Here is a 22,907-nt window from a genome sequence, read left to right on the forward strand (position 1 = left end):
CCCTTGAGCCAGCCTGGCTGCCACTCCCCTGGCACTGTTCTTGTAAAGTGACCTCTGTCTCTCTGTGTGGATAGGACCTGCTCAGTTCTCCCTTTGTGGCCTTACTTCTGTGTGTGTGGCCAGTTACTCTAAAGCTCTTACCTTCTGTACTTCAGGGACGTTAACGGTTCCTTGTTCTTTTACTTTCCTTCCTCTGGATTTTCTCCCCACTTGTTATTGATTCGTAGCTTCTCTTTACATGCTTATCCTCTCCCTTGGCTTCAGCCCCAGTCATAATGTTGTTTGAGAAGAGAAAATGAACTGAACTTTTGGTTCTTTTGATGAGTATACTTTATTATGAATAAAGCTAGTAGGAAATAGAACTTTCTTGTGACAAAAAAGGAAAAGGCAGCTGCTGCTCATTCCAAACACTGTCTCCAGGAGAAAGTATGGGTTCAGTGAGGCCATGTCTTCCAGATTTTCAGGAGAAGCTGGAAATGTGGAATTTTAAAATGATATTAATTTTTAAAATCCTGCAACTGATTTTTTTTAAAAAATCAACTTATTTAAGTATGTTTTCCATACAGTGGAAGCATGTGTTTCAGAGTTTTGACAAATACTTTCACATGTGTAAACACCATCATAGTCAATACATAGAACATTTCACCCCTTGGCGGCATTCCTCCCTTACCCTGGCTCCAGGCAGCCATTGATCTACTTTCTGCCATTTGAAGAGCTAGTTTTGGCAGCTGGGTTCCACATACTGTGCGGGCAGGCCAAAGCTGTGGGACAGATCTCATGTTGGTACATGGACAGGAGGCACAGGCTTGAGATCTCTGTTAGATAATTGTATTATATGACTCAAGTTGAATGAGGTGTCCTTGTCTACATATTTTCCTTTGTGCTTACAGATCTCTAGGACCTGCTCAGTTAACCCCCAATGTATTTTTCAATGAGAAGTTGTTCCCAATTTTAGAAATGACCAAAGAGAATAATTTTTTGTTTTTCCTGAGGAGTCCTTTGCTTTAGGTGTTTAGTAATAATGCCTGTGTCACTAAGTGTGTGTTCTCTGCTTGCTGGATATCCCTAAATACAAGTTGTGTCAGTCAAGGTCTTCCTTGTTGAAATCTTGTTATGCAATGGATTGCTGAAAACTGCTGAGAAGGTTAAGACACATCCCAACTGTCTCATCCTTTGATGCCCCTCCATTGGGAGGAGCACTGCCCTGGCTTTTTATCCTGTTTCGTGGTTTAAACTCAGTCCTGACAGCGAAACCATCTTTCTAATGAAGGCAAATTCAGTGTTTTCCTATCTGGGAGTCTGTCAAAGATTCTGAGTCTAAAAAGCTGTAGGTACCATCCTAATCATAGAAGTGGCAAGAAATCCAGTCCCCAATTATTAGCAATGAGTATGCCTGGTATTCAGATTTGTGGTCTCTTAATACCAATTCCAACTAAAAGGAATAAGAGTTTCTTGGAGAAATGGCTTGATGCCAGGCAGGAAATGTTCAAGCTGGCAACTTACCAGAAAGGCAAGGAAGATAGCAAAAACTTGTATGTTTGTGTAAAAGGACTCAAGAGCCAGCTTGAATAGGCTCTCACTGGACAGAGAGGCGTTGAGTTGAGCATCAGTAAGATGTATAACTTCATGTATTGAAATGCATCAAATATGCTTGAATCTTTGAGTTTATAATGATACTTTAAAAATTGTAGAAAGAGAAAAAACCTGAGTTCCTAATTCCTTTATCTGGTTATTAGTTTGATTCTCTGGTGATTAGTTAGATTCAGGGTCACAGTTACAAGAAGCTACAAAGAATTAGGCGTAGTTCAGAAGGAGGTATATTCCACTAGCAGCTATTCCCTGCTCAGGAAGCAGCTGCTTGGAGGCTCTTCCCTGTCGTGCTTGTGTGTGTTGTTTGCAGTAAAGGGAAGCTGCAGAGCTGTGTCTCCTCTCACTGTGCTAGAGGGTTTTACACATGGGCTATGGGATTTAATTCTTACAGTATCTCTAAATTTTTTAAATTATATAGGTAATGCATGCTTGTCGATACAAACTTTAAATACGGAATAGTATATATATTCTCTGTTCCCTATCCATATTTTTAGATGAGAAAACAGATTTCAGTAATTTTTTTCAAGGTCACTGCCAGTTAGCTGAACCAGAATAAATATGGAATAATATATATATTCCCTGTTCCCTATCCGTATTTTTAAATAAGAAAACAGATTTCAGTTTTTTTTCAAGGTCACTGACAGTTAGCTGTGAACCAGACTACTTCAGGATACCTCTTTTTGAGGTGGTTTGAATAATCTTCATCCTTTTTTTTTTTCCTTTAGATAATCATGATGTTATTTCCCTGAAGTTGTTTGAGCTGACAGTAGAGAGAACCCCAGAAGAGGAGAAGCTGCATCGAGATGTGTTCTTGCCCTCAGTGGACAACATGAAGCTGCCTGAGAGTGAGTGCAGGGACCCTGGGAGATGGTCTGTGCTGGGGAGGAGGTCGCGGTGTGGTGGGAGGCCTGAGGTGACTCGCACTCTCAGCTGGCAGGGCTGGCTCCCCTCTGTGCTCTCGCTCTGAAGAGTGCAGAGGGAGCACTGCACCTGCCTCTTCATTGTCTCTGTTACAGAGGAGCTGTGGCAGAGCCGCCTCTGCAAAGGGAGCAGCTGTGCTCTGGCTTCCGGAAATGGGTGTCAGAAACTGGGGAATTGACAGCTGGTTGGCTGGTCCTTGCCAGCTGGGTGGGCTCCCTGATTCTGATTTGTGTCTCTCTCGCTTCCCCAGTGACAGCCCCTCTGCCACTGCTGAGTGGCCTGGCCCTCTTCCTCATCGTCTTTTTCTCTCTGGTGTTCTCTGTATTTGCTATCGTCATTGGTATCATACTCTACAACAAATGGCAGGAGCAGAGCCGGAAGCGTTTCTACTGAGGCTTGCTGCTGCAGTGGGAGCCAGTGCTGGCCTGAGCACACGGCCCAGGGGCTCTTCCCCAGCCGCCAACAGCTGGTCAGGGACTCTCCTGTCACTGCAGCTTTGAATGCAGGGACACCGCATTGCCATGGCCATCTGCAGGGTCATCTAAGTCTGATTCAGGAAGCCCACCCAGCTCAGGGCAGTGCTGCTCTGATGTGCCTTTCCCCGCACCCCCTTCCCCTTGGGAGCTAAGAGGGCTGGAGAAAATCTGTGCTGTTACAATGCCAAAACCACAGAAAGGGATTTCATAGCCCAGACTGCCTTGTGGTCGGACTCAGAGGACCCTTTTACTCCATTTTTAAATCTGCAAAGAAGAGAACACTGGTAACTACTCATATCTTCTAGCCATCCGGTCACTGGTTTTTGCTTTTTGTCTTAAGTCTCTGTCCACCTGAGGAGCTTTCCTTGGAAATCTGAATGGAAACTTCTCCCTGCCTTCACCTTCCTCTCCCTCCATTCATTGTCCTCTCCAAATGCAAGCTGAGCTGGAAAAGACTCTGTGGATGCCTCTCTCTCTCTGTTGGCACCTGGGGCTGCAGAACAAAGTTCTGTTTCACAACCGTCACTAGGTGGCTGTAGGGAGAGGGCCTCCTGCTAACTCACTGCTTTGGCCTTTGCCCTTTAGTGTGGATCTTGGTTCCACTGGTGTGTTTGTGACCTTCCCAGTTAGGTCACTTTAGACCTTCAGTCAAGTTTGGCCTGTAAATTGGTGTACAAGTCAAGAGAAGCTTGGAAGATGCCACAGATGCAGTGGGATTAACTGTGAAACTGACCAGCTCCACGTTTTGACATCAGGAGCAACATTTACTATGTGATCTGACCATGTGGATGTGTTTCTGGACTTTCTGGTGCCTGTTTAACTGCATGTTTTGTATTTATCGTGATTTTTGGAATCCCGTTTTGAATGTTCAAAATATGAAGAAGGTTTCTTCTTATATAGCCTTGGCTTGGATACTGCCTGAAGAGGAAAAAACTTGGCTTCTTTCTCTTAATAGATAAGAAACAGTTGCTGTTCTTGTGTTGCAAATCTGGGACAGTAGAATCTCATCACCTGTGCCTGGACAAGTTTCATGGTCATTGAGCAACAGAGCCTGAGTGTCAGCCCTTCTGTGGCTCAACCCTTATTCCACTGCCTTATCTGACAAAGGGTTACCTGCTGCTCACCTTCTGTACTGTGACTAAATTGGCTAACAGGCAAGAGTCTCCCTGGAAGGCCTGGAACTCTGAGCTTCCCTAGCTATGTACCTCTATAGGCTAAGGAAATTCCTAAAATGGCTATGGAAACCAAATGTGAGCTTCTGTCTCATGTCCTTCCTTCTAGGGGTGCATTTAGGGGAAGGTCCAGGCCTTTTCTCCTGACCCTCAAGTCTGTTGACCATTTTGCCCTGCCTTTTCCTGGGTTGGGAAAGCCCTCAGCTCAGTCCAGAAGGAAAGGAAGGTCACCTTGGCTGAGTATAGGTTTTCATCATCTTGGGCTTTCTTACATCCTTCCCATGTACTTAATCGTCACAGGCTGCAGTGCCCTCCTCCTGACATCTGCACAACAGTAGGATAGCTCTAGGGTGCCAGAAGACTGACTGATGTAGAACTGGGCCTTAAGGCCAGGCAGAACTGAAAGAGCAAATGGCTCTCTTGTCTTGAGTTCAAGGGGAGATTGGATAGGTCCACCCTGTGGTAGGAGGATGTAGGTGGGCTCTTGAGATGGCCCAGACCACGGTGCAGGAGAATCTCATCATTGGGGTAGGGGGTGAGAGAGAGAGGGAACCTGTAGGTTTTATGTGATTGTCACTCAGGAGCTCCTTGATGCTTTTTGGAAGGGACAGGGAAGACATGAAATTTAGTCCCCAGCCAGCCTGGGGCTGGCTTTAGAGAAATGACTGGTGCAAGGACCTCTAACCTAGCATGTATGTCCTGCCCTAGGTCTTGCTTTTTGTGCCATAACAAGTGTTTCCCACTGTGAATGGGGCTGAATATTGTCCTGGGCCCTTTGTCCCAGGTATGTCCTAGAGGAGGGAGATGCTTATCTATGGCATAACTCCTGGGCATACACACTAGGGGTGACAGCAGTGGCCTGCTTACTCCATATGACCATTTCTCTTCTCATAGTCACCCTCTCCCTCTGTGTCCCTCTGTGCAGAGCCTCTTGGATTGGAAGAGACCCTGAAGACTAGAGGTGGTTCATAAATACGACTGCTCCCTGTCTTTGTGACTCTCAGCTGAAGGGCTAGTGTTTTCAATCTTTCATGGTGTCTTCAACCCCCACAAATTACACAGAAAACTTGTTTATTTCCATGGAAGATTATAATTCTACCCTTCTTGTTGGAAGTGGTTTCCAAACAGAACAGCCAGAATATCTCTGGCCCCTTGCTTGTGTTCTGGAAGGTAGAAACGGAACTGGTGGCGAGTTCAAGGGTAGGGCTGATTTTGAGCAGGAGAAAAGTGAGGCAGATATGGGATATGGGCGGATTAGTTTTGTGGAGCTGGAAGTTCTGGAAAGATATCTTGCAGGTGATTCCTGAGTCCCTGGAGAAGTTTCAACCTAGAGTCTACTGTAGGCGTCGGGTTTACATGCTGGCTGGTGGGGCTGAGAGAGCTGGGATTGCTGGTGGTTGGTGAGTTGATGATATTGGCGAATATTTTAATAGGAGCATTCAGCCGAAGTTTAGGTTTGATCCAGCTCATGGCCAAATAGTTCTAGAGAGAACAGGCAACAGTTAACCCTGAGGGAGCAACTTGAAGGCTTGCTTTTCAGTCATCCCAGGAGCATCCAGTGCCTTTGTTCCTGTCCCCATGGTTGTCACTCACCGGAGTTGAATACATAAAGTTGAATAGCATAAGTGCTACAATCAGTGTAATTGAGACAACTATGATTTTGAAGCGGTAGCATTTCCAGAAAACACGGAAGAAGTTTTTAACAGGTAACCGAAACCATGTAAACAGGTTGTCACTGCGCCTGTCCACCAGAAGAGATGGCAGAAAATGGAGGGCAGAGGGAACCATCAGGTCAAGTAACCCAGAGCAGAGAGCTTTCTTTTTAAAAAGCAACTTGTGCTTTCTGCCCCACCAGCCCACCAAGACTGCTGTCCCTGGATGGTGTCTGGGCATTGAGCTGGGGTGCTGAGAACTAACTATCCCTCACCACCTGGAGGCCCACTGCCCCATGCAAATTGCTGGGCCCAGCATCTCAGCTTCCCTAATGAGGAAGATTTGGTGGCTTTGCCCTTCAGGCTTACAGGGGAGGATGAAGTGTAGGGTATTGGTTGGGCTCCGACTGGCCTCGCCCTGCTGGCTTGATTAAGGCATCCTTCTCCGATAGAATCTCCAGAGTCATCTTCACTTTGCCCTAGAAACAGGGTGGTGGGAGGCTGAGTCCAGTTAAGCAGGAGCAAGAATAGTTTTAAGGCCTCTTGCCAAGATCCAGAAAGGAAAAGGGATTTAGCTAAGGGCCCAGAAGTGTGCTAGAGCCAAGTCGTGTCCTGTGCATTAGACCCATTCCCCGGCTCGTACCGACAAGCGCCATTTGCCATCATCAAGGACCTGGCAAGGCCACCAGCCAGTTACCATCTTCTTCTTAAAGAGTGAGAAGCGCTTGTATTGGAGGAAGTAGGGCCACTTGGGGTCAGGGTCCATCATCCACACAGAGCATTGCTTGGCGTGCCGGGCGGGGAGGGGCATGTCAGACAAATCCAGCTCCAGGACCCCTGAGCCCAGAGAAAGACTGTCAGCAAGAAGGAGCTCCCCATCCTGTGGGTGTGGGCTCTATACCAGGGCCTCACCTAGGAAATCATCACTCGAGAAGATGTCATTGTCCCAGACCTGGATGATAAGCCGGGCCGGGAACTTCATCACTGTGGGGTCCAGGCTCCATATGTAGTCCTGGAGGACAGCAGAAGAGCATCTTACCAGCCTGGCCCCTTTGAGATTTCCCTCAGCCACCTTAGTAGCCCACTAGCCAGCAGTGGCAGCTGCCAAGGAAGAGGGCTTCCATCTGAGACCACATTACCAGGGTTCTGGTGTAGCTTGTGGGTCTTGGGAGGGGAGAGGAATGCCTGCCCCAGGCTGGTTACCTTCTCGCTCAGGACACATACACGCTCGGCTGGCAGGTAGTCCAGGGTGAAGACGAAGCGCCAGTTGAAGTCACCCTCCCCCGTCAGGGACTGGTAGTGGATGTCTGTCTTCTGCATGTCCTTCTCTATCCCCAGTAACCACCTGGGGCCAAAGGCCTGTCACCTGGGGTTCGGGTGTGCTGTCCCCATCCCTGTGCTGGAGTGCTGTGGGGAGGGCTGCCCAGCAGACACCAGGCACCAGTGGAAGTGGAAGGTGTCACCCCAGGGTTGGGCCCTGCTCTCCTCACCCTTTCACGTAGATGTCGCTCATCTTGGTACTTAAACTCACGTCCTGCAGGTCCACATCGGCAGTTTTCCAGATAATGCAGCGCAGCTCATACCTGTGGTCATTGTGGCTGAGGCTTTGCTGAGGAATCGCTCCCCAGTGGCAGCCGTGGGAGGGTGGGAGCCCTGGGAGGCTGCCCTCCATACCCACACAAGCCAGGCTCCCCTCAGGAGTGTTCAGGGGAATGCAGCTCCCCAGATTCCCAGGGGATGAAAAGAATGACTACAACTTGGTGTCTGAGAACCCCGCACCCCGCAGCTCAGAGCGCTGCCCCATGGTGTGCAGTGATGGGGAGGCGGACTGTCTCTCACCTTTTAGGCTTTCTGGGCTCGATGTTGATGGGAGGGCCAGGAGGCCCAAGCTTTTTGGGGAAGATGTCCACCCACATTTGCACCTTTCCCTAGAGCAGAGATGGATTGCTGGCTGGGGTTTGCTAGCCTCTGTTCTCAGCATGCTGGCCTGGGGAGCCCATCCCAGATTCTGAAATCTGTTGGGGTGTGTTCCCAACACCAAGGCGGGTGGCATACAGGCCTCAGGTGGGATGGACTTCAGACAGGAAGTCAGGCAACCATCCACTAGCTTCCCCTTTTGCTTTTTTTGGCTGGGAGGATAGTCCAGTAAGGTTGGTAGTGTATGGTGGCTTTGAGACTGATGGCCATGGTGCTGGGACATCACTTGTCACTGGAGTCTGGGCACTTACAGCCATTGAGCAGGTCATACTAGAGAGGCTTCTCTGCACAGGGTTCCAGAATGGGATTGGGGCTTCATTTATGAACCAGTTTAGTGGCCCCACATAGGAGTAAGCTAGATGATCAGTCAATAGGTTATTTTATGCTGTGTAACCATAACCTAAGGATATTAAACTACCCACAAAACTCAGAGGTCTAACAAAGGGATGGAAATGGTGTGAAACGGAAAAAAGTAAAGGTAGAGCTACCAACATTGGAAGATAGATAAATACATTCTTTCAAACTGTAAGTTGATCCTACTTGAGAAAACAGGTTTAACAAGAATGGTTTTTGAAAATGCTCTGCAGAAAACTTTGTATCTACAGTGTATCAGCTTGAGAAATTTGGAGGCTGAGATGAGCCCCATTCTGGTGACTGGAGGGTCAGTGATAATTAGGGTGCCTATGGGGATTTTTCTCCTTCTATTTGAGATTCCTTGCCATGGAGAAAGCATAGCTTGCAATTATCAGCCAAGCCAGGGCTGTAATGTCTGCACGTGTGACTCCACATGCCTCAGCTCCCCTCAGCCAGGAGATAGGGAGGCAGTATTGGCACTGGCTGGTAGGGCACCTTAGCACTTCCCATGGCTGATATGTGGCCTTGGTTTCTTGTACATGACTTTTCCAGCTCTGAATTTCTCCATCCTAAATGCCATCACTGGAGCTTCTTATTCACATGTGCAGAATATCCTTGTCTGCTGTGCACATACATCTGCGAATGCTTGGTCTCTCCTTGCCCTCTTGTCAAGGATGGATGGGCTCTCCCACCTCCTGCTGCAGCCCCTCCAGTCTCCTACCTGGTCGATGCCCGGTTGGCTGTCGCTGTACAGTGTGCGGGTCTCCACATGCTCAGGCACCAGCCCCTGCGTGTGCAGGAGGTACAGTGCAAGGCGTTCTTTCTTAGGTCCCAAATATTGAGCAGTGGGGGGCTTGGGCTCTAGATTAGAGGAGGACCACAAGGTCATTAGCCTTCCCACCTCACATGTAGGTCTCCCACCTCTGCCACCCCCAGCCTGGAAGGTGGACATGGTTACCCTCCAGGGGAGGAAAGGGGGAGGGGATGCTCTTGGGCAGCTCTCTAATCCTGGAGCCTCCCTGGTTTTGGAGGCCCGGTTCTGTGCTTTCTGGAAGTGCACCATACTTCTCACCAAAGCTTTGTAGTTTGAATTTTGTCCCATTGTAAAAAACAGAGTCATCCTCAGGGTTGAAGAGAGGGGGAGGCAGTCCTTTCTGTTTGGCGTGGCGTTCCAACAGGAAGCTTGGGAGTATTTGATCCCGCCACTGAAAGGGCCCTGACCTGTGGGGATTTGTGAGAGCGAAAGGTGGGGTGGGGTGGGATGGGCCCCGGAGATCACTCGGCTGTATGCTGCAGGATGGCTGGCGTGGGAGCGCGGGTGGAGGCCGATCGGGCACCTTGTTTCCCAGCCCAGGATCCAAGCCTCCTTCAAGGGAGCTGTGGGCTCCCTCCTCCACGTTTGCCCGCTGCCCTTGCCAGGGTTCAGGTGCACTCTTACTGGCAGTAGGATTTGGAGAGACCACAACGAGCTCCAAAGCCAGACAGGAGTCGGTTTTCAAGGTCAATAACTGTGGTTCCAATCTTATCGTCAGGTGAAAATAGGTCAAAGTCATACAGCTGGATCTCCAGGTCTTTCTCCAGGGGGATAGTGCAGCTCAGTTCAAACATCCTAGGGGAAGGGGGTGGGAGACTGGCGACCATGGACTCTGCTGCCTACATGCTTCCCTCCAGCATCCTGGCCCCACTCCCTTGTCTGGTCCTGGTGAATACAGAGAACAGAGCCAACAGCCGTCCCCGTTATGGCTGGAAATAGCCATGATGGGCCTGGGCTGTGGGACCCTGAGCTCCCCTCTGGAGGAGGGAGAGGTGGCCCAACTGCTTACTTCTACCTCCTGAGCACCTAGAGGAAGATGTGGGGCCGGGAACCCAGAGGCTAGGACTGCAAGGGCTCTTTGCCTCCTGGCTTCAGTCCCAGCATGGAGCGGGTGGACATGGAGAAGTGGAACTGGGGGAGCTGGGGCAGCTTACATGCCAAAGATGGGATCCAGAGTGTTGGGCAGGTACTGGTTCCGGTTGCCAAGCTTTCTCTGTCCCAGTTTCAGGATCACGTAAGGGTCACACTGGAGGCCAGACAGGAAATGGTGTCGGTCCAGGTTGGTCACGGAGGGTGGGAGTGGGGTGGAAATGAGCCCTTGCAGCACAGGTAGCATGTGGGGAGTTGGCAGTCTGGTGGCAGCGGCCTGAGGGAGCTCTGGGAAGATGTGGGGCTCTGGGCTGGGTGGGGCCCCAGAAGGTGGGCGCTGCAGGTTGGGGCTGCCCATTACCAGGCCATTGGAGTCTTGGGGCTGCAGGTTGATGGCACGCACCACATACACCCGCACCACGCACTGCTGAGGAAAGTCCGCTCTCTCTGGCCAAACCAAGAACTGCCGGGGTGGCCTGGGGGCTTCTGGATTCTCGGGGAAGGGGTAGACGCGGAACAGACCCTGTGTGTGTGTTGGAGAGGGGAGGTACTGGCAGCCCAGCCTGGCAGTACTGGCCTGGCTCTACAAAGCCCTCCAGGAGGCACCCCTGGTCGAAGCTCAGCAGAGAGTGGGGTAAGTGGGTGGCAGGCTGAGGCTGTGAGGCCGGGTAGAGGGGTACAAGCAAAGACGATCTTCAGGGACCACCATGTTAGGAGGGGCAAGGAACTGGAGTTTCTGCTGGTGGGAACTCTGATTCCACCCCCACCCACCCATCAGGTTTGAACTTGCTCTCTAAGGCTCTCAGGGCTTGGGAGACCAGCACAGGCCAGAGCTGCGAGTGAGAAGGCCCTCACCCTACCCGTGTCAGGAAAGGCACCTACCCTGAACCCCTGATAAGTCAGTCTGCTCCCCGCCTCCCAGAACTGATTTTCAAGCCCTCCCTGTCTTCTCCTCACAAGCATATAGAGCCAGGGCCTTTATTAGAGTCTTCTGGGCACAGAAGGGGCACCGAAGCTGGGTGGACACACACCTTGAACTCCCCTACCACAGGGCTGTCCAGCTTGGGCTGTTCCTGGTAGAGTTTGAAGGTCTGGCAGAAGTCCTGCAGGCCTTGGAAGGCAGGCACAGCCTCCAGTTCACAGTCATATACCTGCACAAGGGTGGGTGGGACCTGGGCTGGTGGGGATGCAGGCCTGGGCTTGACCAGAGTGGGACCATTCTGGGTCAGGGCACTGATGGACCACCAGCTGCTGGGTCTTCCCCGGTGTGTCTGCCCAGTCAGTGGGCCCAGAAGCAGCACTGCGGGCTGCAGACACAGGCAGCCTGTTCACCCAAGGGTGCAGCTGGTGCAGGTATGGCCTCGCGTCTTGCGCAGACCGCAAGGAAACTCCCCCACTTGGTGCTGCAGGGCTAGGTTTGCTGGCCTCTCCCAGCCAACTTTCTTCCACCTCCCCCAGCAAGCTCCCCCGTCAGGGTCTCCAAACCTTCAGGGTATGGTAGTCTTTGTACTTATACTGCAGGGACTCAGCATCCCCTGTGGCCCAGAACAGCTTGCTCCACCAATCCACTTCATGCTCATATTCGTCCTGGCAGGGAAGAGGGTCACGCTGGCCTTCGGGCAGAAGGCACAGTGGCCTTCTGCTGCCCGGGTCATGCTGCCCCCCACCTCCCATCTCCCTGAGTTGCTTGGGGTTGTTCCTGTTCCCCAAGGCTGAGCCTACATCACCTCCGCTGCTCTGGACTTGAACCAGAACTTCCCAAAGAGGTAATCTAGGAGCTGAGAAATGAGAGCAGGTGAGCAAGGGGAGGCCCGGTAGCCCACAGCCACCCACTCACCATCTCTGACTTCTGCGAAAGAGTGGATTGAGGCCAGTGCTTACTTCCCTGGCTCCCTTGCCACTCACAGAGGCCTTTTAACTCAGGGATCTTCAGATACAGGATTGGAGGAGGAGGGTTAGCACAGGTCTTATTTTTATTGCCCACAGCTTCAGACTGAACTCTGGAAGAGCTCCGAAATGCAGAAGCTCAAGCCCCACCCAGGCCTGCTGAAACAGACTCTGCTTTGGCTCAAAATGTCCCAAGGATTCCTGTACATTCCAGCTGGACAGGTGCTGCTCTACAGCAGTAGTTCTGAGTCTTGAAAACATTGGGATTACTGGGGAAGGGGGCTGGAAAAAATGCTGATGCCTGGGTCTTTCCTCCAGCAATTCTGATGTACGAGAATTACTGAGCTCTTGTGGACAGTCAGGCCTCACTGGGCTATAGAACCACACAGATCAACCACATCCCTCCTCAGAGAAAGGTTGTTCCCTATAATGGTGTGGGAGAAGGTGGGACTCCAGCCCCTGACTCACCTCCTGGTGCTTGTTCACAGATAGCACTGTATGGAGAAAGTGCAGTCATGACTCAGGAGAGGTGAGAAGGATGAGGAGGAGGGACCCCAACCCCACAGGGAAGCCATGGCCTCACCCACCCCAGTGCCAGCTTGTCAGTGAGGCCTGGGAAAGGGCAAGGAGAAAGGGCCATACTTGGGAGCTGTGGTGGCACGTAGTCCTCGGCCCAGGGGTCACAGAAGTAGGGCTGGAGGGAGTCGATGTTGGCCTGACCCACCACAGTCTGTTGGCCAAAGTCCTGATTGTCCACCACCTTCAGTGTGAGGGCCAGTGCATAGGCCTCCTCTGTAGGCATGTACTGTGGCCACAAGAACAGGCTGGAGTGGGGGGGCCTCACAGGAGGAGAGGGCTGCCCAGCTCTCACCCGAGGCCTTCTTACCAGCGTACGGAAGAGGACCGACTCGGTGAAGTTGGGGTTGGTCTGGAAGTCTGGGATGGGTTCTGTCTGCAAGGACTCTTCCCAGCACTCCACCAGGAGCTGGGGGGAGTGCACCTGCTCCATGTTCCGAAGGCCCCAGACCAGGATCTGCCAGGACAGAGGAGGGCGGGTGCGGGGCAGGCAGGGCCTCTGAAACAGGGTCCTGAGCACACAGAGGATCTCCTGAAGTGATGGTGCATCAGGAGACCCGTGGGCCCAGGGAATGAGGCTGGGTGAACTTGTCCTAGAACCTGGGTGCCCTCTGGCCACTTGACCATCCCTCACTGACCTCCAGTGCTCTTCAGGATTGCCCTTCCTCTCCTGCTGCCTCTTCTGTCCTCTAGTCAGGCCTCAGGAGGGAGTGTCTGAGGCTGGCTGCCTCCAAGGCCTGCAGGTTCTGGTGTCCCTCATGCCATCGAGCTCCTTGATGACTTGTATCCCTTAGCACTCCATGGCTGCCAGTGACCCAGCACCCTGTGACCTCACTCAGGTGACAGACACAGCACCCCAGGAAATGCCCATGGGCTCCCTCATAAGGCCACCTCAAGGCGCTGGAGTGGGCTTCCTGCTCTTGGAGGACCCGACCATCTTTTGCTCTTAGCCAGATTTGTGGCAGGGCACAGAGGTTCCGATGTGGGGACCTCCATGCTAGTGGTTGGTGAGACACCTCCTAGCATTTGGAGTGAGGGAGGGCTGGGACCGAATTCTGGCTGTGCCACTTGGTCTGTGTCACATGCAGGGGATACATTATCTGAGCACTTCAATTTCCTTCTCTGAAAGGTTGTCCCTACCACAGAGCATGAGGCTCAAATGTGACAATGAATGCTAAAACTCTTTGCACCCACTGCAGAGATTTGCATTAAATTACACTATTCTGTTAGAGCTCCTGCTTTTCATTTCTCTCCTGTCTTCCTCCATCTCTCAGACAGTGTATCCTTTTGGGGTCCAAACTTTGGGTCAGGTAGTCAGGAAGCCTAAAGAGGGCCAGCAGAGAGCTCCTCCATGCTCCACTACTCTGAGACATGCTTGTACTCCCCTTGCCCTCCCCACCCCACACAATCATCACCTCAATAGCCATTTTCTTTAGCGTAGGCTGGATGCTCCTGGGGAGTGTGTAGACCCCATTCTTCCAGGGAACACTTAATATCGGCAGGTTCCCTATGAGACTCTGAGGATAAGGTGGGAGAGTAGGGAGCTTGAGGCCCCACCGGACTGGTCCTTCTGTCCCCCACCCCCAACTCAAGCAGGTTCCAAGAAGGCTCAGTTCAAGCTGAGGCCCCAGTGCCCCATGGGCAGAAGCTGTCAGGGGAACTAGGAGAGATGGGCAGACAGGCATCACCAGTTGTGTTCAGGTTCCCAGGCCCCAGGCCTTTCCTGAGGGGGTGGAGTTGGGGACCTCTGGCTATGGGAACGTGGGGCGGGGTGGGGTTTGAGCACCACATTCCCCGCCAGGCCCTCCCTCCCAGTACCTTGGTCTGCAGGATCAGCTCGCAGCACGCCGAGACCTCGCCCTCTTCCTCCCCCAACTGTTTTACAAGGGGGTGCCATCTCATGGGGGGAAGGATCCGGTTTTGGACATCCAGCCAGACCACCGGGCACAACATGCTCTTTCCCCACAAGCTCTCCTTGCCCTGGACAGAAGGGGAGGTTTGCAGAACTTGGAAGGCAAAGCTGGCAGGGTTCTGGCTCCCCACTGGGATGCCAGCAGCTCTAGACTAAGGGCTAATATTTATGTCACGTGATGCTGAGCATCACACCCACGGGAACAGTCTCCGTATGTTCTCAGCAACCCTGCCCAGCCAGCCCGCCTTACCTGGGAGTCCCTCTGCCACAGTTCCAACACCACGAGGGGTGGGCTGTCTTTGGTGTCCTGGGGGTTCTCATACAGAAGCAGGTGCTGGAAGATGAGCGTCTGGGCCCACGTGGGGGCTACAGAGTCTCTCAGGTTTCGGGTGCACTGGCTGTGGTTCAAGAAGACCAACCGAATGAAGGGTCCTGGGGGGTGGAAGGAGAGGAGAGCATTGAGTGCCTGAGGCTCTTCTTTCTGGCTGCTGCCTCCACCAGACCAGGTACCCAGGGAGGCCCAGGCGGGGGCAGCCACGGCCAGCTGTCCAGCAGGCCACCTCAGCATCAGCCACAGAGCAGCTGTGTGGGTAACCTGAGGCCAAGGATCATTCGGCTTCATCCACGACTATTTTACACTACCATGGTTGAAGCCTGGGTGTCACAGAGATGGAGGGCCAGGTGGCTCTTCTGGAGGAGTTCTGGGGACCAGGCTGGGGTAAAGCCTCCTCAGCTCCCCTTCTTGCTTCCACAGCTCGAGCAGCCTTGTATTCCTTGTTTTTGTGTCTTTTCCCCAAACTAAGGCCATGAGCTGGTGGGGGGAGGGGTCTGCATGTGTGTCACCCCCTTCCTTGCCACCTTCTTTATACTGCTGGGTGGCCATATAGTGGGGCTCCTGGGGGCTTGGGGACTAGGGTGCCTGCTGCCTACCCTGGAATGTCTGGATCTGGTTGGACGTCAGGTTCCGGGCCTGGTAAATGTAGCAGAACAGCTGGTAGTAGTGGGGCTCTGGGTAAGAGAGGAGCTGTGTAGGTCACCTGCCCCCAGGATCCCCACCTGCCTCCTCCTGGCTCCCTGCCCTCAGATAACAGGGAGCCTGGGTCCCCTTCCCTCCCAGCACGCTCTCAGGTCAGTGCTCACTGTTGAAGATGCAGTAGATGAAGGGCAGGGCAGGTGGCTGGATGTCCTCTGGGGCTGGCCTCCAGGGGCACCTGACGGATTTTTTCAGGTGCCCGGATGACACCTGGTCCTCTTGCTTCTTAGTCTGCTCCTTCAGATCCACATGCTGGGCCCAGGACATTCTCTGTGAGGCTCTTGGCTGCTTTTTCTGTCTCCTCCAGCCCAGGCTCCTGTCATCCTCTCCCCTCCTTGGCCCCACCCTGCAAAGCCGGGGGATGTGCATCCAGGGCCCCAACCCCCACCCCTGCCACAGGGCATCTCTGGCTGGGCTCTGGCTCCTGGAGGTGGGGCTGCAGGGAGGAGTCACCCAAGCCCCTAGGCTGTACCAAGGATCCCTCCAGGAGGAATATGGGTGCAACGCCCTCATCTTCATTGGGGGCCAGCCTGCGGTGCCAGCAGCGGCGGCGGAACCGGCTCTGGGGCTGAGGGTTCAGGTGGAACTTGGAGCCGAAGGTGCCATACTCCCAGCCCTCCCCCTCTGCCAGGCTGGGCTGGGGCTGCAGGGAGAAAGCAGTCACCCTGCTGCACCTATGGCAGGACCCTGCCCACAGTCATGGCCAGCCCCTGGCACAGCCCCTCACCAGCTGCAGGAAGGACAGGGTCTCCTGCTCGGGTCCCAGCCTCCCGCGATTCCGGCAGCGCACACGCACCCAGCGCCGGCGACGACAGGAGTAGTAGGTTTTCTCCACCGAGTTCCAGATCTGGGGTAGGCCGGAGGGTGGGACACCTGCTCCGTACTCCCAGCCTGCAGAGGAGGAAGGACCAGGGCTGCCCGTGGGCTGGGAAGCTGCCCTCCTGTCCAGGCCTCTCTGGCCCTGAGATGTAGAAGGGAAGGTGTGGTCACACTGGGTCACCTGGGTGGTGACCAACTGCCCATCATACAAATGAGCAAGGTGAGGCCCAGAGACATCGGTTGGCCTGCACAAAGTCACACAGCCTGTTACAGCATCTGTGCCTTGAGCCAAGGTCTTCTGCCTGCCAGCCCATGGCTCCTTCCTTGGAGCTACCCAGGCTCCATGACCAGATTCCCGTTCAAGTGCTTGGGAGGCATTTACAACCTGCTCTGGGGCCCCCTCATTGGAAAGGGTGGAGGCCCTGCTCTCTGGAGGCTGGAGGACACCCAGGAATGCAGGCCCATCCACCCCCAGAAGTTTGCTGCATTGAGGCTGTGGGCAGTGTCTGACCAGGGCAGCTCTGGGATCTCCTGCTCCCAGCCTGTGACCAGAGACGGACCCTCACTGTCCACTGTGGGGTTCAGTTCCACGGCCCACTTCTTAACGTGCCAGCCTTGGGGGCACTTCACATTCTCCCGGGCCTCCACTGGCTGTCCATCCTGTGAGTGACAGAGAGGGAAGGCTGGAGTGTCTGAGCTAGGATGCGGCCCTCACCCCGCCTTCCCACCCACTTGTGCGCCTACCCGTCCTCCTACGCTGAGCAAACAGCATTTGCTGTGTCTAATGCCACCAGCATATTCACTCAGTGTGCTTTCACTGACTGTATGGCTGTTTTTAAAGGAAAACTTTGTGTAACCACTATCAATGGAAAATCGGTTTCACTCACCATAAATAGGAAATAACCATATTAATGTCTGTGTAAACAAAATAGTGTGACTAAACCTCAGCTAGAGACTGGGCTGTCCCTACCCAAGCCGGCTCTGTCCTTGTTGAGGGGAGGTTAGCATGTGGGAGAGATGGGCAAGGTCCATGCTGTCCAATGCAGCAGCCACCAGCCTCCTAGGGCTGCTCACATGTCAATCAATCAAAATGAAACAAAATGCAAAGTCCAGTTTCTTACTCTCACATGTACCACACTTCAAGTACTTCAAGTACTCAGTATCCACAATGGGTGGTGCAGATAAAGAATATTTCCATCAAACTAGAAAGTTCTGGATGGACAGTGATGACTTTGACTAGCTCTAACCAGTCTCTCCCTCAGGGGAAGCATTACCTTTGAGAGAGGCCTGGGAAGGAAACACTGTCCCCTTTTGTTCCTTACAGTCCTATTTAAGTATCTTTACCTGTCATCTGGAATACAAACCCCATCAATGTTCACCCAGGGTCCCCGCCGTGTGTGGGGAGGAGGGCTCAGATGGTAACCCCTGGTCTAGACAACCCAGCTTACGTGGCCCCCACCTAACCACATCCCTGAGGCAGCGTCACCCCTGCTCACCACGTCTGTGTTGGGGATGGCTGCGGGCACCCAGGCCCCCGCGGGGTCACGGCACTGGTTCTCATATACCTCCTCCAGCACCTGGCTCTTATTGATGTCTACGTCCAGGAGGAGTCTGGGGACAGCAAGACCCCAAGTTCCCAGCACATCTTCCTGAACCCACAGGTCCCTAGGCATCTCCTCTGTAGGCTGAGGGTGAGGCCTGGCAGTGGGGCCTGGCATACAGGACATCTGGGAGGCAGGCCCTTTGTCTGTGCACCCCAGGCCTGGGACCAGGCTGCATGGCTGGATGCCCCCCTCTTTGGGATGCTGTGAACTGGCCCTTGGGTGGAAAGGGTCACCTCCCCTGCTGCACATCCAGGGGCACACAGCCTGCAGGCCCTGTGCCCAGCCTTACCTCCTCTGAGGCTCCACCGCCCACTGGCCCTGCCAGTGCCATCCATGGGGCTCCCTGAAGTCCTCCTTGGGGAGGGCCTTGTGTCCCATGACGTCTGAGAAGTGGGGGCAGCGGTACAGCCCCTGCGGTCCCCACTCGTCTTTATACTTGGCCTGGTTCTCGTACTGGGGAAAGGAGGCCATCAGTGCCTGCTGCCTCCCCAGCACCCAGAGGAATGTTGGCCCACCCTGGGCTGCAGGAGCCTCCTAGAAACATGGTGGTCAGGCAGGGAAGGGCCACATGGCCCCCTCTCGGGCCAGGAGCTTGTGTTACCACCCACCCAGGCAGCACTTTGTCCAGCTGTCAGTCGGGGGCGGGATTACCCTGTGACCCCCACAGTCCCATCTCACAGGGGAGGAGACTGAGGCTTAGCTCCCGAGGCGGAGTGGAGTGGATGCCCATGTTAGAGCTAGCCAGCCTCTGCAGGGTAACCTGTCTTCCCGGTGTACTGCTGACCCAGGCAAACCCAGGCCTGCCCCACCCTGACTACCTCTTTGCTGCCTCTGAGCTTTTTCTTCCACAGTTCCCTACTGGGCATATGGTCTCTGCTCCCTGCACCACATCCCAAATCCTCCCTCCATTTCAGCGTCTCCAAGAACTGTGTAGGGGCCCGTTCCATGTATCATGATATATCCATCCATAACATGTAACTTAGGAACCATAAAAATGTTTTAACTCAGTAAATTAAAAAGTCAGAAACTCAAGACTTACTTCCCCTCCGCTCTCAGAGCCTTCTCCTGAGCCCTGTGTTCCCCTGACTGCTCACCCACCTGGGTTTATGGTCCTGTGGGAAGATGCCTCAATTTCTTGCTCCCCTGACTGTTCCAGGGCCCTTCCTGTGACCACTGGGCTGACCTGAGGACCCAGCTGGGGTCTGCAGGGGTCTCAGGCTGCCAGGTTGGGCTGGAGCCTTGTTCACCTCACATGCCCTGAACTTACTGGGAGAAATTCCTCAGAATCCCCCATCAGGGAGAGAGTCACCAGCCCGGGGGACCGCTCAGCTCTCCCCTGTCACCACGCACCTATGGCTTGCCAACAAGGGACCCAAGCCTCTACTGGACCCCCTTTCACAATTCTCAGACTGCCAGGAGTGTTTTTCTCCACCTTGGCTGCTGGGCTGTTGTAGCCAAACCCTCCCACCTGCACCCCCTGGGCCGTGCTCACCGTCTCAGCATATACGACCACTTCACCCTGGCGGAGCAGCTGCAGATCCTTGCTGTTTGCGACGTTGCCAAGCCACATGCAGACACGGAGAGAGGCCGGGAGCATGCCCTTCTGTCCTTCACCCTCTGGGTACTGAGCCAGAAGCAGGCCAATTCCCCAGGGGCAGGGGCACAGGTGAGGGAAGGGCACACACTTGGAACAGTCACACATACCGGCCTCTGTCCCGGAGCAGCGACCTTACACTTAGCTGCATGCTGGGGCTAAAAAGTGGAGGGCATAGCCTTCCTGCCTCCCGGAGTGGGAGCCAGCATGCAAATGGTTTTACCTGTGACCACAGTGTAATAAAGAGGCTGGGGGCGCCTTGGAGGGGAGAGGGGCAGAGCCCCTAGGGAGCCTGGGAAGGCTCCAGGAGGAGCAGTGATGACAAGTGACATTGACAGTCACCTAGCCCTGGGTTATTGTGTGCTGGCTGCGGGTCAGGCACTGTGTTAAGTGCTGAATGTGGAGCGTGTGCTGATCCTCACATGCCGTCATGAGTTGGGCGTTATTATTGGGCCTGTTTTACAGGGGAGCAGACTGAGGCCTGGGCAGGAGTTGGCCCAGGGTCATATAAGCCAAGGAGTGGAGGAGCCAGGATTCAATGTCAGTGGTTCTTGTGGGATGAGGAGGACTCAGATGGGCATGGGTGGTGGGAAGGGCAAAGGGAGTTGGGGTGGGGAGAGCCAGAGGGATCCTATGTTAGGAGTGTGGGGCCCAGGAGGGCTGATGCAGTGAGAGGGGGCTGGGCCTGGCCAGGCAGGAGGCAATGGGGAGCCAGGATATCTCTGAGAGGGAGGGGGTGGCCCCCACCTGCCTTTCTGTGGAGGGCTGGAAGCAGGGGCTGTCATCAGGGTGGTGGTGGTGGCCAGTCAGCCTTATTGATGGCTTACATCTGACATGATGGGCTGGTGCCTAAACCTTATAGGCATTAAATACTGAGGACAGCACCCATCATGGTCCAGGGGAGATGACGAGGGTCTGAACCAGGTGTGGCGTGAAGATGACGGAGGAGAAAAATTTGAGGGACATGGACATGGTGTCAGCCACATGGTCAGGCCCCTGCCTTCCTCTGGAGACTATTTAACCCCGGGTCACCTGGCAAAGGGCAGGGGAAATAGGAGTGGGTGTGCCCATGGGGAGGCTCTGGGGTACTGCCCAAGGGTTCAGGGCTTCTCCTTGGGATTTCTGGGCCCTCTCCTCCCCTGACAATTCCCGGCTTCCCCACCTGCAGGAGGAGGGTCTGTGTCTTCCCACAGAACCTGCCGGAGTGCAGGGCCCCTGCCGGGGAGAACAAGATGCTGTGGGCAGGCACCTGTGCGTAGGCCACTCGCTGCTTGTTGGACACCAGCCAGATCATCACGTCCGGGAGGCTCACCTGGGGCTGCCAGGCAGGAGAGCATCAGGTCTGTGCAACCAGCTCCAGGGCCTGCTCCCTGGCCAGGGTGTCCGTGCCCACCTCAGGGAGCACAGCGTTGAGGCGGTATAGCCAGCCTTCCACTGTGGCCAGCATGTCCCTAGGCTTGACTTCCTTGGCTTTGTGGGCCAGTTCCTGCAGGAGGAGGCTGCGCAGCTGCCACCTCTTCTGGTCCAGGTTGGTGGCTTTGGGCTGATTAGTCATGCAGGGCAGAGGGCGCCTGTGGCCAGGACCAGGAAGCAGGGGGCTGGGCCTCTTTTCCATTTCACCACTTCACGGCCTCCTGTCCTGCCGTAGGCCAGCGTGCCCTTCCTAGGCATGAGAGCCTGCCCCGTCCTCTGCTGGCCTGCCCTGTCCTCTGCTTTTCTTTAGGAAGGCTGCTGCTCACTGTGGCTGGCCCTTGGGTCTCATCCATCCCTCTCCCATCCTCCCAACCCCCAGGGGTGCCAAGCCATTGCTCAACAACCTCCTGGATGCAGGTATGGACCCTGAGACAGGGGCCAACCAAACCCTGGAGGGTGGGGGGGGAATCCAAGTGGGGGGTGGGGCTGGGAGAGGCCTGATAATGGATCTTCCATAACAGACAGAGCCCCAAGAGGACGCTAGAGCTGGGAGCAGCCCCAGGGAAAAGGTGTGGGCCAGAAGCAAACGCAGCTTGTCTGGATAACGGGGAGAGACTTGGTTTGGTAGTTGCATCAGGTGTGTGTGTGGACAGCAGGGACAATGCTGGGTGTGGAAGGTCAGGACCATTTCCTGGAGGGCCCGAGTGGGAGTGAAGCAGCTCTGTTGTTTGGGTTTAAGCTGGGGAGGGATCTGAGCAGAGCCGTGTTTCTTGAGGAGGTGGTGGGGAGGGTGGTGGTGGAGATAGCTCTGTAGGGTGCAGGTCTGAGCCCCCAGCCCCGAGCAGTGCCCCATGCCTACTTGCAGTCCTCTGCCAGCTCCCTCAGCAGCTTCTTCCACTGTGGGAGCAAGGCTGGGTCCCTTGGATTCCTCATGGATCTCAGGGTGTCCAGATTGGCTTTCTGCCCAGCAGGAGAGAAATTGCAAGTGAGCATGGGGTTCCCAGGGCAGGCTACAGGGCTGATTAGACCCAGATGTTTTCCCAGGACTTGGGGATCTTTGAGGGGTGACCTAGGGATGTTAGTCTAAAGCTGTTACATGCCTTTGCAAGGCTGAGATCCCCACACACACTCCCCACTACCCAACAGAAGAAATGGATGACAGGAGGGAGCCAGGATGGGGTGGGACTGTGGAGGTCTTGACCCTAGGCTTCCCTTCTGTAGGCACAAGTCATGTCTGAGGTGGCTCTCCTACCTAAAATTGTTGAGTGGATTCCTTTCTTAACAGACACCTAAGACCTTTTGTAATCTGACCCTTCCCAGCTTCTCTGGCCTTATTCCACATCATCTCCAGGTCCCCGCCACCCCTGACATTCACATCACCATGTCTTTGAACATTGTTCTATTCTCTGCATCCCCCACCATGCACCCAGCAAACTCCTCATTCTACAAGACTGCTCAAATGTTACCTCCTTTTCAAACACCTCCTATGACTATCCTCTCATCTGCCCTCCCCTACCCCAAATCTCTCTGCTCCTATGGCTCTGGTACCTGTATCTCCACTGCAGCCTAGTTGTACTGCACTGTAATTATTTGCACATCCAACTTCCCAGATGGTGAGGTCAGGGGTATGTTTATTCATCTTTGTGTTTTCAGGGCTGGCTCTTTGGTTAGCAGTGTGGAACGCATGAGGGGGCTGAGGACGGGTTTCCTATGACTGTGTTTCATTTTCCCACGCCTCCTCCAGTGATCCCGGTCCTTCCCTGTGCCCCCTCCAGCACCACTCACCAGGCGGTCCCGAGTGAAGTGGAGGAGGTTGAGGCAGTTCATGCGGAAGCTGACATCCTCCCAGTAGGAGGTCACAGCCACAACTGGCTTGGTGTTGTACCAGGGCACATAATGGTAGATGTTCCCTGAGACACAGAGACACATGCAGGGCAGGTGTGTGAGGGGCTCTGGAAGGCCTACCCTCTCTGTGCCCCCTCAGAGGACCTTCCCTGAGCTGCTTCATTCCTCAGTGGTGTGAT

The 22,907-nt window shown here is 54.1% G+C and overlaps 2 protein-coding genes across 9 annotated transcripts in view; one reads left to right on the forward strand and one right to left on the reverse strand.

Annotated features, from left to right (window-relative positions):
* The window catches only part of LMAN2L (lectin, mannose binding 2 like), a 38,181-nt gene extending 25,756 nt beyond the window's left edge, over positions 1 to 12,425 (forward strand). For 6 of the 8 annotated variants that reach the window (XM_036994643.2, XM_017672854.3, XM_017672867.2 and 3 more), the window contains 2 exons: positions 2,316 to 2,435; positions 2,762 to 4,241. In XM_036994643.2, coding sequence (XP_036850538.1) covers positions 2,316 to 2,435; positions 2,762 to 2,904 — 263 coding nt within the window. In that variant the 3' untranslated portion in view covers positions 2,905 to 4,241. Of the gene's footprint in view, positions 1 to 2,315; positions 2,436 to 2,761; positions 4,242 to 12,031 lie in introns of those variants that run through there. The other 2 variants (XM_073240266.1, XM_073240250.1) reach the window with 2 other exon arrangements.
* FER1L5 (fer-1 like family member 5) overlaps positions 4,911 to 22,907 on the reverse strand; it is a 50,461-nt gene continuing 32,464 nt past the window's right edge. The window contains 34 exon segments of the mRNA XM_017672814.3: positions 4,911 to 5,641; positions 5,753 to 5,900; positions 6,181 to 6,290; positions 6,455 to 6,648; positions 6,724 to 6,823; positions 7,015 to 7,156; positions 7,302 to 7,394; positions 7,651 to 7,739; positions 8,864 to 9,003; positions 9,215 to 9,363; positions 9,581 to 9,751; positions 10,111 to 10,202; positions 10,407 to 10,568; positions 11,077 to 11,196; positions 11,531 to 11,632; positions 11,773 to 11,823; positions 12,401 to 12,426; positions 12,575 to 12,737; positions 12,819 to 12,965; positions 13,924 to 14,023; positions 14,298 to 14,488; positions 14,671 to 14,852; positions 15,351 to 15,428; positions 15,561 to 15,705; positions 15,926 to 16,085; positions 16,149 to 16,344; positions 16,833 to 16,932; positions 17,769 to 17,883; positions 18,166 to 18,329; positions 19,369 to 19,500; positions 20,633 to 20,788; positions 20,864 to 21,041; positions 21,743 to 21,843; positions 22,669 to 22,793. Of these exon segments, the coding sequence (XP_017528303.3) occupies positions 5,414 to 5,641; positions 5,753 to 5,900; positions 6,181 to 6,290; positions 6,455 to 6,648; positions 6,724 to 6,823; positions 7,015 to 7,156; positions 7,302 to 7,394; positions 7,651 to 7,739; positions 8,864 to 9,003; positions 9,215 to 9,363; positions 9,581 to 9,751; positions 10,111 to 10,202; positions 10,407 to 10,568; positions 11,077 to 11,196; positions 11,531 to 11,632; positions 11,773 to 11,823; positions 12,401 to 12,426; positions 12,575 to 12,737; positions 12,819 to 12,965; positions 13,924 to 14,023; positions 14,298 to 14,488; positions 14,671 to 14,852; positions 15,351 to 15,428; positions 15,561 to 15,705; positions 15,926 to 16,085; positions 16,149 to 16,344; positions 16,833 to 16,932; positions 17,769 to 17,883; positions 18,166 to 18,329; positions 19,369 to 19,500; positions 20,633 to 20,788; positions 20,864 to 21,041; positions 21,743 to 21,843; positions 22,669 to 22,793 (4,550 nt within the window). The 3' untranslated portion in view covers positions 4,911 to 5,413.

This window comes from Manis javanica, chromosome 1 (assembly GCF_040802235.1).
Source record: "Manis javanica isolate MJ-LG chromosome 1, MJ_LKY, whole genome shotgun sequence".
NCBI lineage: Eukaryota > Metazoa > Chordata > Mammalia > Pholidota > Manidae > Manis > Manis javanica.